At 33.4% G+C, this 14,918-nt stretch overlaps 2 protein-coding genes across 2 annotated transcripts in view; one reads left to right on the forward strand and one right to left on the reverse strand.

The window, feature by feature from the left end:
- Positions 1-14,918, forward strand: part of LOC145269036 (DNA repair protein XRCC4-like) — a 208,225-nt gene that overhangs the window by 3,199 nt on the left and 190,108 nt on the right. The window lies entirely within an intron of this gene.
- LOC145269038 (vitamin K epoxide reductase complex subunit 1-like protein 1) lies at positions 1,529-13,984 on the reverse strand. Its single transcript, XM_080124640.1, has 3 exons — positions 13,775-13,984; positions 5,716-5,825; positions 1,529-2,028 (listed from the first exon to the last, which is right to left on the reverse strand). The coding sequence occupies exons 1-3, from the start codon at positions 13,954-13,956 to the stop codon at positions 1,814-1,816; spliced, it is 507 nt and encodes a 168-aa protein (XP_079980766.1). The 5' UTR covers positions 13,957-13,984; the 3' UTR covers positions 1,529-1,813.

Here is a 14,918-nt window from a genome sequence, read left to right on the forward strand (position 1 = left end):
TATAAGTTCCGAAACGGTTGAGTCTATCTTTTGAAAATTTCACACAAAACGAAATTTATATGTCTGGCAGTGTTCTTAAAATGTTTTATACAGAAATTCATCCGATAAGTATCGAAAAAATCCGATCTTAAAAAATAGTCTTTCCCTCTTATAGATAAAAAAAAAAAAATTTTTACATTACACCGGCCAACGCAGATAATAAAATTTCAGCAAATCATTTTTTCTTTAAAAAAAAAATAAATAAATAAATAAAAAAATAAGAAAAAACAGATTTATTGTCATCTGGAGATATAACTTAATGGTAGAGCATTCGACTACAGATCGAATGATCCCGTGTTCAAGTCCGGGTGTACCTCACTTATGCCACTCAAAAACTGATGCGTGATTCATGCAAGATGGTCCAAAAGTAGTCTGATGCGCTCCATACGTTTCTATGGCATTTTTTTCAAGTTTAAAACAGAATTTTATTGCATATCGTTCTCCTAAATTTTCCTTGCAATTTTGAAATGTTCCAACAATTTTATTTTATTTTTTTCTTATAAATGAGTTCAATTTACGATAAAAGAAGAGGTACCATTTAAAATCGCTGCAAATCATTTCTTCGTTTGCATATTTTAAAACTAAACAGTAATCAGAAGTGACTTTCCAGGGCATTCATCGTCAAGCCGACGTAATATTGTAAACAAACACAGATGGAATTTGATTAATGACATTATCATTATTTTTTTTTATTTATTTTCTTTTTTTGCGAATTAGTCCACCGAGCAAATATTCCTTGTAATAAATAAAAATCAATAGAGGATTGATTCTATAATAATACATACAAAATCTGCAAAAATTAAAATATGTTTAAGCGTATTGTACAAGCTTCTGGAATTGACCTTTACTCCTGATCTAAAATGGAACACGTACATCAAATCCGTTGCCAAGGTCGCTGGAAAAATAGTGAGATCCTGCTATCGATCCAGTAGATATCTATCTACTGATGCAATTCTCTATCTAAGAGCCAAGTATGTCCAAGTATGGAGTATTGGTAACACATCTGGGTAGGAGCTGCTAGAAAGACCTTATCCTGCCTTGACAGAATTCGGAATAGACTTCGTAGCCTAGTATTGTCTCTGCTTTATTGTTATTTTCATGGCAAATACTCGTCTGGGCTCCAATCTATGGTCCCTCCTCGCCAAACTTTCATGAGAAACACTTGTCTATCTGAAAACACTATCAATAATTTCCCCCACTCTTTATCTGTGCCTAAACCTAGACGTAGATTCCATGAACAAAGCTTCTTTCTTAGAACTGCATGCCTGTGGAACTCTCTCTCGTTTTCCTGCTTTCCAGCCGATTCCAAAATGGTCGTCTTCAAGTCCAATGTAAACAAGTTCTTGATGAGCCGTTCCTCTTAAGTAATCTAATTTACCAAATTTACATTACTAACGATTACTATATTTTCTTACTGGCTACTGTAGACTCTTTAAACCTTATCCTTGAGTGGAGTCTGGGCCTTCGTAAGTGAAGACTTCTTTGTAGAAAAAAAAAAAAAAAAAAAAAATCTGGCAATGCCAGGCTGCCAGGTAGTTATGTATAAAAGAAAGCGCTTATCTAACTCGACTGCTTTTTTTTTTTTTTTTGAGTAGATATGTTTGCTTACATCGTATTGGTTTAGTCCATTTTTGCGAGTAGGGGAGGGGGATGATATGATCTTTCTACACTGCAACAATAAATGTGTTTATGGAAGTAACATTATAATAAATATAAAATTGATAATAAAATTCAAACAAGAAAAAAGCCTTTTTTTCCGCTTTAGAGTTTGTTGTTATTTGGCTTTTTTCACGATTCCTTTGTGGAGATTCATCAGCCTGTGTATGGCGCAGACGAGGATGAGTGCGTTCACAATGTACATTGATATACACACAACGCAAAAGTCATGCAGTACAAAGTAGAGGATGTAGAAAAGGTAGACGGATCCAAAATTGGAGATTAATGCGGTTGCCGTCTGCATAGCGACTGCATGGTCACTGGACGAAACAGCTAGAAATAAATAAGAAAATACATTAAATTAGAAGAACCCAGGGAAATTCCATGGTAGTTGAAAATTTTTAAACAGCCTTATGTTCAAGTACATTCGAAATATAATACAGTGCAAAGAAACAGTTACTCATGAAAACGAACCTCCTAAAGTAAAACCTTGAATAATTATCTAAACTCAAATGTAAATTAATATTAAGCTGACTTTACAAATTGATAATAGTTAATTATTGGATTTTAATTAATTATAAAAGGTGAAACTCTAATGATTCAAACTCGATAGATAACGACAAACTTCCACCCATTAATATGGGAGAGGAGATTATCATCAAAAGTGTCCTGAACTTAGCACCGGACTTACTACTTAGATATAAATAGTCACTTGTACCCATTCCCCTCCTCAGAAACATCATAAATAAGACGTTTCTGAATTTTTGAAATGAGGATTGGTTATTTGTATTGTTATTAATCGGACTACTGCTCTCATCTTGAGTGTGATTTTCACATGTCGGTCGATGTAACCTCTGACCTTCTTCAGGCATATCTTGTCGAACTCGGGAATGTTTCTGTCGAACTCAGGAATTTGGTCGGAATTTCGAGCGGAACCCTTTATTTACTTCATGGGGTAGCGTGCTCTTATTCATGTAAATGTGGAAAACTATACAAAGGTGAAACGTGTCGTCCGTTGAAAGTACGGTTAGAAGAACATCGAAAAGGCGTAGTACGTAGAGAGGCTGAAAAGTCAGGTATAGCTGACCATATCTGGAAAGAAAAGGCAAACCATCTACCATCATGGGACGAAGTAAAAATTATAGAATTATAGGAACGGTGGAGAGTAAGACGACTGAAAGAAGCAGCACATATGCTGGGGAATAACCAACTGCTAAGTAGACCTAGTATAGAATTCAATACGATATGGGAACCAGTAATTCTAAACAATAGATAATATATACAAGTAATAAGTATAGAGAAAGATATACATTAATTAATAGTGATACTTACAACTAGAAATAAAAAGTAATTTTAAGAATCCTAAAATTCGTACTAGAATTGTCCGCAGTGGTTAGAGTACTGGGAAAAATCAATTGTAAAAGTGATATTCTCCTGAAGGTTGAAGGTTCAATCCTCAGTATGGGTGACCGAAATATACATTTGCGAACTACTTAGGACCCCTATCCAGTCATGGCTGATGGAACAAGAGCATGTTTCTCCCGTGAAGTAAATAAAGGGTTCCGCTTGAAATTCCATCCAATTTCCCAAGTTCGACAGAAACATTCCTGAGTTTGAACAGATACACTTGAAGGAGGTCAGAGGTTATATATATATATATATATATATATATATATTAGTGTTGGGATGATTAATTGGAATTGGAAAAATTGGAACATTTGGGAGTGTCAGAATTGGAAAAATTGATGCCTACTTTCCGATGCTAATACCGATTTTTTTTTTTTACACAGTGATCACCACTTATCAAGGCCCGGAAGCCACTCAGGGATAAGGGTTATTGCAAGTACATTACGTTAGTGTGGAGATTTGATGAAGAGTTTACTTAAGGGGGGGGGCGGTTCATTAGGAATTTGTTAACGTTGGACTTGAAGACATCCAAGTTGTAGTCCGGTGGGAAGCAGGCAGATGGAACAGAGTTCCACAGGCATGCAGTTCTAAGAAAGAAGCTTTTCTTTTAATTGTCTTTTTTTTTTAAAGTAAAATCTTCCATTGCTGGTAATAATGTTGGGGTTGACAAATATGGGGGCCTGGTATGATTATGTTCGATAGCGGGGGTTATATATATATATATATATATATATATATATATATCTAAAGGAGATTAGAACAATAGTCTAAAGAGCTGAGTGTATTTTAATGTAATAGTGAAATTACTAGTTTAATTAAAATACAGGAAAGAAAAAGTGCATGTTGTAATTTAGATATATAATAAGCTCGATAGGTAAATATCCTAGAGCTACTTTAATATTTAGTAATGTAATTTAAAATTTAAAAATCAAATTATGATTAAATTAAAAATCCGTTTCATAAGAAGGAACAACAACAAAATCAATTATTTGTACGATCGTTTCGGAAAACAGTATTTTTATTGTGGTATACATCAAGTTACGGACAATAATTATTACATATAGTTTTTTAATAAACAAGGTTTCCTCATCAGCAAATTGTGAAGGGGTTTTATTAAATTTAAAAGACACCATAAATAAACCTAGCATTAAAAGTAAGGCAGATGTATCTGGAAAAAATTAAAATAAAGGTCTGGATTTAAAATTGATAAGAAAATTAATATGGGTTAGAGATAGAAAAGAAATAGAGTAAAATATAAATTTGAATTTAAATTATAAATTTGCTTTAAGTACAACATCACAAATATATACATGCATATATATGAAAAAAAATAGACACATATATACATATACATAGATATACAGATATATACATAAAAATATAGGTACAAATATTTACCTTTTAATTTTTCGCCTTTTGAAATCAGGAACTATGGTTAAAGTACTCATATAGATGTTTGCTATAGCTTTTCAGCTTATCGAATGCAATAATTTATTTCCGTTAACATACTTTTGATTTAAAGACGCCACGGTTTATAATTCGAAAGAAATTGTAAGTTAATGTTATTTGTATAATTACATAATGCAAGGGGAATAATTAGTCATATTTTCTTTAATTAAAGGGTGCAAGGGGGATAATTAGTCTAACTTAATTTATTACAGAAAAAAAAAATTGTAATCTATTTTTACTAATAAGTAATTTTTAATGATTTAAGGTGGTTTATATTTATTAAATTTAAACCAACGTTTATGACTGCATGTGAAGATTAGTTCCTGTCTTGAATTTAATAGGGTGGTTGCATTTTTTATATCTTCATATTTCAAAATTTTTAGGGTCTCTTTTGTACATAGTGCACAGAATTTATCTCCTGGTTTATATGGTTTGTAAGATTCAATTACTCGCCATTTCAAGTTGAAAGAAATATTACTATTTTTGAGTTGCCAAATATAGTTGGATAGAGTAGTTTGGTTTGACAGAGAGTTATTTTTAAAAGAATATTTGTGCGCTGAAATTCTATGTTTTATTAGGCCAGATGTGGAACCAACATATATTGCCTCTTGCTTATTGTCCAGACGCCATTTTGAATTTTCCAATACATCGGTAAACACTGCATGTTTTTCGAGCTGAATAAACATGTTACATTAAATAAAAACACTAGAAAATTATCATGTTAGGGAGAAATTTTTTTAAATATCGAAATAGTTTGACAAAATATATAACATTAACTTGGACGGTTATTTCAAAAATAAGAGTAATTGATAAAAAAAGTTTATATATTTTTATTATAAAGGGGTGAAAAAAAATAAATAAACATAAAATATATTTGAAAATTGTATCGATTTTGTACTTCCATATCTCAACTGAGAGGCGCGGGTGCCAGTTTCCGGTATATTTGAAAGTTAGGCTCTCCTTACTAGCTTAGATAAATTCTTTTGCAGTTTTAACAAAAGAGCTACAATAATATCAGAGCGTCTCCATTTACGTTGAACATCCACAGAATGCCAACATCAATATATTGCATATGAAAAAGTCTGCTGTGGAATTTCCACAGGTCCTGCTAGTCAAAATAATTGAAAAAAATGTTTAAGAAATTTCTGCAAAAGACGTACTTACTCATAAAAATTTGCATTGTATAAAAAGCCATTCCGTAAATGCTGTTGGGTTGATTCAAAATGCTGTCCTTAGAAAATATCTTCTCAACAACGCCAAAACCCCTTCCGTACCTGTGATGAAAAATAAACAACGAAAAAAAATATAGGAAGCCTTTTAATAGTTAAAATTTTAAATCCAAACCATTTTAATTAGACTGCAGAAAATAACAAACAAATGAGGATTGCTGAAAAATACAGAAATAAATAATATTAAATATTAAAATAAATAAATAATATTGAGCACTAACACAAGTCCTATATTACTAGGTTTACATTTAAAATAAACAAACTAATTTCCTATTTCTGCAAAATTTACGAAGTTTACAATCGGCCCAACATGCATATCTAAAAGTCGAACACACTTCTGACGAAGGGAGAGATTTCCTGAAATATAACATGGATATTCCAGCTGACACAAGTAAGAACACACTACATGTAAAATATTTTTTCAATATATAAGAATAAAAACTCAAGACTGTAAAAATATATCTTACATGAATTCATTGTTCGACAGGATACTCGAATATGATATAAAAATTTCCTTAATTCGCAGAGTTTCAAAGACATGGATACAATCTTGTTTGCTAGATACTCAAACAGTTCTGTCTTACTGTCACTGTCTCTCAGAAAACCCGGACCAGATGGGTGGCAGCTTAGTTTTGTCTGTCACTCTATGCCGACTTCCTTTGCCTCGCTCTGATTTCGTTTCAGCCTTGAGGCCGTTTTTTTTTTTTTTTTTTTTTACATAAGTATCACCACTTATCAAGGCTAAGAGGCCACTCGAGGATAAGCTGATATCTATTCAATGTAGCCACCTTCAGCCTCAATCACTGCCCCGATAAAGGTCTGGAACTGGGAGTATGACTCTTTCACAAGGGCTGGCGAGAGCTCGGCGAATACTCGGCACATGGTGGGGATCAGGCTGGCTTTTGTATTGCGGGAGGTCTTCTTTTTTTTTTTTTGGTACATAGGCATCACCACTTATTAAGGCCAAGAGGCCACTCGAGGATAAGGGTTAAAGAGTGTACAGTAGAAATTGGACAATATGGTAATCGTTAGTAATGGAAATTCGGTAAATTTGTTAACTTCTATGGAACGGCTAATCAAGAACTTGTTTACGTTAGACTTGAACACAACCATATTGTAGTCAGCTGGAAATGGAAGACATTTTTTTTTTGTTTTTTTGCCACTAAAAAACAAAATTCTACCTTAAGTACAAGTAAGAAGCATAAATACAATGAAAGAAACGCATTTTGTTGTTTTTTAAACGCTTTTAGTACACGTGTACTAAAAGCGTTTAAAACCAATAAAATAGTATTGTTTGGAAATCAAATTTGAAAAACTTAAAAATATTTTTTTTTTTAATCGACAAACTCGGAATAAAAATGATTTTTCTGCTTTCGTTTTGAAAGCAAAAAAAAAAAAAAAAAACAGTTTTTATTCTTTTATTTTTAAGTCTTGTAGACACCAAACGCAATGTCTGTCCACACCATACTTTGATGAGTAAGTCTGAATCTTTGGCACTACATCACGAACAGCATATTCCTCAAATGTCTTTGAGGTGTTTGGCGAGAGAGCGTGTACAAGAGCCGCACCATCAATAATGATGACATCACAGTCTAGCTGAGAATCAAGAAGAGCATAAGCCTGATGAATTCTCATGAGAAATGAAATGCGGAATATTCTGTGTAGCTTAATTGGCAAATATATTTTCATAATTATATATATATATATATATATATATGATGATTGCAACGTCTTGTAAGACGAGTGCCACTCCCTCAGACATTTAAAATCCATGAGCTCAAATGCCTGCGGGAGTATCTATACAAAGATGATGTTACAGAGTCTTAGCTTTGTACGACAGCTAAGTCTCTCTCTCGGTTCAAAATGTTGAGATCCAGCAACAAGCAAGAGCAAGATAGCCAGCAACAAATTAAACTGCAGACCAGCTTAATGCGGGTACTGGTCTCCCGCTTTATGGTTTTTTTAAATCGGAGATTTGCTTCTCCTAGAAAGGTTGCCTTCACCACGACTTACGGGAGCCCTCTCCACCCCAATACACATATACACACACACAAATATACACGGTGCTAGTTGGCCGTTGACCCAGAAAAAGAGTTCATTCGCCCTTTGGCGAATATATATATATATATATATATATATATATACACACACACACAGTACTGTATGTGGATGACTATAATGCTCCCTAATGCTTCCAGAATTTAACTTTAATCATTACAGCTCCCTATCTTGGGGTGAGCATAATGGGAAGTGATATACAAATTACCATTAGCGTATGAAGCGATGCTCTTTGTGTAAACAAATTGAGCTTAGGTATTTGGACAATGTCAAAACAGTGTTAATTTACTGCCAGCATAGCAGCAGTTGAATAGTGTTCCGACAGTCATATGGGCGGTCGAGTTTCAATCCTGGCTTGCGGTAGTTGCTTGTCTAGCCACACTGATGAGCTGTGAAACAGTATTGTATGTGGATGACTATATATATATCTATATAATTATAAAACTCAAATGACCTTGTAACGAGTAATGTAACCCACTTTCCAGTTTACGACATCCGGTTGCACATGCGCACATAAACATTAACGTGTAGACAATTGGACAGAGTTATCCCCCCTTACACTACTAATAACCATGGAACTAATGCGGCCCTTTATAACTAGAGGGCGTGATTAAAATCTTTTTTTTCTTCTTCCAATTTTTTAAAAGTCGTCTACTTACATTCTTATTGCCGATTTTCCAGTAGCTGATTAACCTTACCATAGCTTGGCATATTCCTGTATTTTATCTGCACACACCAAACGGAAATCCGGATCGGTACATGCATACGTTCCTATTACATTAAATAGTGTTTTCTTTTGTTGTTTTTTAAACAGTAAATACTTAAATCTATTCAGTCATATTTTTTACACATATTAAATCCATTTTTTTAACAAATTTAATATTTTAAATTCTTCACAAGTTGTTAAACAAAGCTGTAAAAAATGTTGTCGGTGTTCGATTCGTAGGAAAATCATGTTTAATTTTCGATTTTTGAGCGATTATTCGGAATAATAGGTAACTTTACACGAATAGGGAGGATTTTTTTTTCATGTTTGAGTGATCGGTTCGTGATTTTTCATTTTAATATACTTTCATAGAAATGTTTCTGTTATGTCAAAAAAAAACTATTTTTTTTACATTACAAGTGTCACGCTCATACATGAATTCCATAGCTAATATAACATACTGACCCAACGGGTCACGGGTAGTCTAGTATATATATATATATATATATATATATATGCGAAGCTCATTGTCTGTCTGTTTGTTTACGAACAGGCGATTTGAGCACTATAAAAGTGGTGGCGGGTGTCTATTCAAATAGACATTCCGACGAGTTATTTACGGATGTCGATTTTTTTTTTTTTTTTTTTTTTTTTACAAAGGCGTCACCACATTATCAAGGCCCAGAGGCCACTCAAGGATAAGGGTTAAAGAGTGTACAGTAGAAATTGGTCAATATAGTAATCATTAGTAATGAAAATTTGGTAAATTTAATAACTTATATGGAACGGCTCATCAAGAACTTATTTACTTTAGACTTGAACACAACCATATTGTAGTCAGTCGGAAAGCAGGAAAACGGAAGACAATTCCACAGGCGTGCAGTTCTAAGAAAGAAGCTTTGTTCATGGAATCTACGTTTAGGTTTAGGCATAGATAAAGAGTGGGGGAAATTATTGATAGTGTTTACAGCTAGACGAGTGTTTCTTGTGAAAGTTTGGCGAGGGGGGACCATAGATTGAAGCTCAGTTGAACACTTTCCATATAACTTTCTATATAACACGATTCCATGGTTGAGTGGGAGAACTGCCGACTGTCAACACGACGGTTCTAGGTTCAACCCTTAGCTTGGGAGAGATGCTAGTCTAGTGGCATTGATGAGTTGTGATACAATGAAACAGGACTGTATGTCGATGACTACAAATATATATATAGAGAGAGAGAGAAAGAGAGAGAGAGAAAGAGAGAGAGAGAAAGAGAGAGAGAGGGGGAATAAAAATTGAAGACTATAAAAATATATTTTACATAAAGTTATTGCTCGACAAGATACTAAAAATAAGATATTAAAATTTCCTTAATTCGCAGGGTTTTAAAGAAATGTGTTCAGAGGAAAGATATTAGCAAATGAATATTATAGTGAAACTAAAATTTGTTAGTACTGGCATTAATTGAAACGGCATTACATGAAAATTAGTCATAAATGCAAGAAAAAAAAATTTTGTGCAAAGAGTTCCTAAAATGAGGAAAATTGTTTTTTTTTTTTTTAAAATAAAAGGATAAATTAAAAGTTAATGATAAGAACGGCTTTCAGAATAAACACCCCAATCTCCCTACGTTAAGAACTGCTTTCAGAATAACGCTAAAAAAAAAAAAAAAAAAAAAAAAAAAACTGAGGGTTTACCGCTTTCATATGCCGCCCGTTCAAACATGGCCGCCAGTGATTCACATTTCAAAATACATCTATTTATATCTCAAAAACTATTTTTCTGCGCTAATTTTCCCTGTGATATTCCTTTTCAGGATACCCGAAAACCTATCTAAGTCATCGATTTATTGAAAAAATGTTGACCTACATTTATCGACCTACATTTATTTATTTTTTTTTTTAGTTTTCATAACATAAAATATGGGGGAGGGGGGGGGTAGAACACCTTAAAAAAAAAAAAAAAAAATTTCCTCTAATATATTTAACGAAAACTACTTTTATTATCTAAGTTCATTGGATTTACTGTACACATAGATTCAAAAAAGTTATAACAAAAAAAAAAGAAAGAAAAGAAAAAAACACAAATATATAACAAATAAATGTTATCAAATGCAAGATAAGTTACTTTTCTACCTAACTGGATATGTTTTTAGTGTTTTTATTTAATGTAACATGTTTATTCAGCTCGAAAAACAGTTAAAAATAAAAAACTAGATAGAATACTGTAAGAAACTCGCTCAATATATGTTACCGTGACATAGGCTGCTATATATTCGGTAGGTTTTTAACAGTATTTTGCATATTTTTTTTATTTTTAACTAATTTTCCCAAACTTAATGTGTTAAAGAGAGAATCGGCCGCCATTTAAAATTTTCCAATACATCAGTAAACACTGTATGTTTTTCGAGCTGAATAAACATGTTACATTAAATGAAATCACTAGAAAATTATCCAGTTAGGTAGAAAAGTAACTTATCTTGCCTTTGATAACATTTATTTGTTATATATTTGTTTTTTGACAACTTTTTCAACACACACAGAAACCCCGCAGAAAACAAGTTTGGTTTGTATTACTGTATACATAGATTCGAAAAAGTTGTCAAAAAAACAAATATATAACAAATAAATGTTATCAAAGGTCAGATAAGTTACTTTTTTTCTTTTTTTTTTTTTTTTTACAGCAAAAAAACAATTTGTTGTAATACCAATCAAAAGGTTGCCATGTTTCGATTTTTAGGAAGAAAAGCTATTATTTAAGATGGGGAGGGGTGTCGGCGTTTAAAATCAAGTTATCTCCCCGTGGTGTGTTAAAATCCAAACATGGCTATCTTCAGCGCACTGTCATAAAAAAACGTGTTTTTCCGCTGTGAAAAAAAAAAACTACTCCATGAAATTAAGTGAAATTTTTGTCGGAGAACTTTAGTCCATGACGGATACGTACAATGTAACTTTTTTCTCGATATTTTCATTTTTTAATGTCTTGGTTAAACTGCACAACATTTTCATTTTTTAATGTCTTGGTTAAACTGCACAACATAGCCTCGTAGATGTCCTTTTCTCTTCCCTGCAACCTCTATCTCACAGAAGAGATGTTGCGAGTTTGTCTGCTTTATCGTTATTTTCATGGCAAGTGCTCGACTGAGCTTCAATCTATGGTCCCTCCCCCCTCGCCAAACTATCACAAGAAACACTGGCCTAGCTGAAAACACTATCAATAATTTACCCACTCTTTATCTGTGCCTAAACCTAAACGTAGATTCCATGAACAAAGTTTCTTAGAACTGCACACCTGTGGAACTGTCTTCAGTTTTCCTGCTTTCCAGCTGACTACAATCTGATTGTCTTCAAGTCCAACGTAAACAAGTTCTTGATGAGCCGTTCCACTTAAGTTAACAAATTTACCGAATTTCCATTACTAACAATTACTATATTGTCATCTTGGGGTTTGTCTTACTGTACACATAGATTCGAAAAAGTTGTCAAAAAACAAATATATAACAAATAAATGTTATCAAAGGCAAGATAAGTTACTTTTCTACCAAACTGGATATATTTTTTGTGTTTTTATTCAGTGTAACATGTTTATTCAGCTCGAAAAACATGCAGTGTTTAGCGATATATTGGAAAATTCAAAATGGCGGCCGACTCTCTCTCTCGGAGAGGGTAAGTTTGGGAAAAGGTATTATAAATAATAAACTAGACAAAATACTGTTAGAAATTCGCTCAATATACGTTACCGTGACATAAGTTAACATCTATTCGGTTGTTTTTTAATAGTATTTTGTCTAGTTTATTATTTATAACATCTTTTCCCAAACTTACCGTGTTAAAGAGACAGTCGGCCGCCATTTTGAATTTTCCAATACATCGGTAAACACTGCATGTTTTTCGAGCTTAATAAACATGTTACATCGAATAAAAACACGAAAAATATATCCAGTTAGGTAGAAAAGTAACTTATCTTGCCTTTGATAACATTTATTTGTTATATATTTGTTTTTTGACAACTTTTTCGAATCTATGTGTACAGTAATACAAACCCTGTACACACTCTTAACTCTTATCCTCGAGTGATCTGAGCCTTGATAAGTGGTGATTCCTATGTAAAAAACAAGGTGCTAATGCACTTACTGATCCGCACTATTTTTTTAAATCGTAGTTTAATTAAAGTTTGATGGGTACTAATGCACTTATTGATCCGTGCTGAAATAATAACATTATTTAAAAAGCCATTCTTAACATGGGGAGGGGAGGGTGTTTTGTACCTATTGTGTACTTTAACCTTACAATTGAATAAAATACTTATATACAGGGTGGAACGATAAAATTTAGAGAATTCCCTATTCTGCGAAGGAGAAGTAAAAATACATGACTCATGTATGTGTGTATGTGTGTGTGTTTTAATTCCATTATCACCCCAAACAAGGCACAAGTGCCATTTTGATAGGGGGGGGGCTACTATTGGGGACATGTTTTTTAAAAAAATTTTTTGGGTACTCATGTACTTATTGATCCGTGCTGAAATAATAACGTTATTATTTAAAAAGCCATTCTTAACATGGGGAGGGTGTTTTGTACCTATTGTGTACTTTAACCTTACAATTGAATAAAAAATTTAAAAAAAAAAAAAAAAAACGTCACAAAACTTTAATTAAACTTGGAAATACGATTTTAAAAATAGCGTGGATCAGTAAAGTGCATTAGCACCGTTTTATGATATATTTTTTTTTTTATTCAATTGTAAGGTTAAAGTACAGAATAGATACAAAACACCCTCCCCTCCGCATGTTAAGAATGGCTTTTTAAATAATAACGTTATTATTTCAGCACGGATCAATAAGTGCATGAGTACAAAAAACACGAATCCAGTACATTGTACCTATTTAGTAAATGCCTCCCCACGGGACAGAGTTAGACACCAGGGTCGTTTTTTAATCCAGTACATTGTATTGAAGAAATCGAGTTTAAAATTCTTCGACGCCAGAGAAACTCGTGCTTTAACGGTGATTAGGGAAATTTCGTTCCTTTTATGTGATTTGGGCTCGAGAGTATTTTGCCAATCTGGCCTCGAGGAATATACCGGATTGTCCCATCATCATTATTAAAAAAAAAAAATAAATAAAAGTATGCATATAAACTAAAATGCGCCAAATGTAAATTCGTTGTTTGTTTACAATAAATGCTTAACAAATGCCGGCAGATAGGTAGAAGACACGGCTGTTATTTTCCGTCTTGTCCGCACTTACCGCGAAGTGAACACGTTCGAACAGCTCATCGTAGGGCTGAAATCGCACCAGGCTTTGTAGGACGAGTCCATCTCCCTCGACATCTCCACATGGAAGGCATACATGCACAGCACGAAACCGAAAAGGCATAGAAAGAGTAGGATGTATTTGACAAGTTTGCGAGTAGAAACGAACACCGCCATTTTAACCGGAAGTGGAAATGTATTTTCACTTTCTTCTTTTTCTTGTTCTCCACAAAAAAAAAGAAAAAGAAAAAAAAAGAAAAAGAAAAAAAAAGTCCTTGTGCCTTGGGAGACCAACACAAAACCTACCTTCAGAGAGTTGTTTTCTAGGGGTGGTTGGGTGTGCTGAAAACGAATATCACATTTAAATTTGGGGCCGGCAACTAGTTTTTACGATATTGAAACCCATACTTTTCCGCTTGTTTCATCTCTGTATGTCTGTGTGTTTTTCTGTTTGTGTGTGTGAGCTCATTTCCTATGGCCTCTGAAATGGCGGGACCAATTTTTTTTTTTAATCTCACATAAAGGTACTTGATTTGTCTGAGAGTGTTCATAAGTAGGTTTTCGTATCGGAATGCATCTGATAAGTATCGAAAATCAATAATCGAAAAAATCCAATTAAAGAATGAAAATCCGATTCTAACTAAAGTCAACACTTTTATACAACCTAACATCACACGTGCATTTGAGAAGTTTTATTACCGCACGAGCAGAAATGCATAACTTATAAAATCATAATGTGGCGGGCATCTTGTATGTATTCTATTTACTGGTCTCCCCACGAGGGCAGAGTTAGACACAAGGTCGGTTTCTAATGTGGGACAAATCCAGCTCCCCAAAAAGGGGCACTCTAGATTGGAACAAAAATTTAAATTGTCTCAGTCATGAAGGGTTTCTCCTCCACTGACCGAAGACAGGAAAGGCGAAGTGCAGAGAACAGATACTACACTGTGATCTTAGTCTGAAGACGGAAGAAATTCTTAGCATGAGGGAGGTGGGTGATTTGTACATACGAATATTTACGCATGAGTATTTATTCAAGTTTTTAGAAGCAATTTTGAACCGTTCCCCTATTTTTTCATTTGTTGGTTTTCTTTCCTTTAAAAAAAAAAAAAGACATATTTTTCGTAACTTTTTCCTTT

This window comes from Euprymna scolopes, chromosome 45, assembly GCF_053919585.1.
Source record: "Euprymna scolopes isolate OS-2025 chromosome 45, ASM5391958v1, whole genome shotgun sequence".
Classification (NCBI taxonomy): Eukaryota; Metazoa; Mollusca; class Cephalopoda; order Sepiida; family Sepiolidae; genus Euprymna; species Euprymna scolopes.

Coding starts and splice junctions, on each gene's coding strand:
- LOC145269038 (XM_080124640.1), bottom strand. CDS start 13,956: ATGGCGGTGTTCGTTTCTACTCGCAAACTTGTCAAATACATCCTACTC. Junction 5,826..13,774: donor TCGAACGTGTTCACTTCGCG/GTAAGTGCGGAC, acceptor TTTTCATCACAG/GTACGGAAGGGGTTTTGGCG. Junction 2,029..5,715: donor TACAATGCAAATTTTTATGA/GTAAGTACGTCT, acceptor ATTTATTTCTAG/CTGTTTCGTCCAGTGACCAT.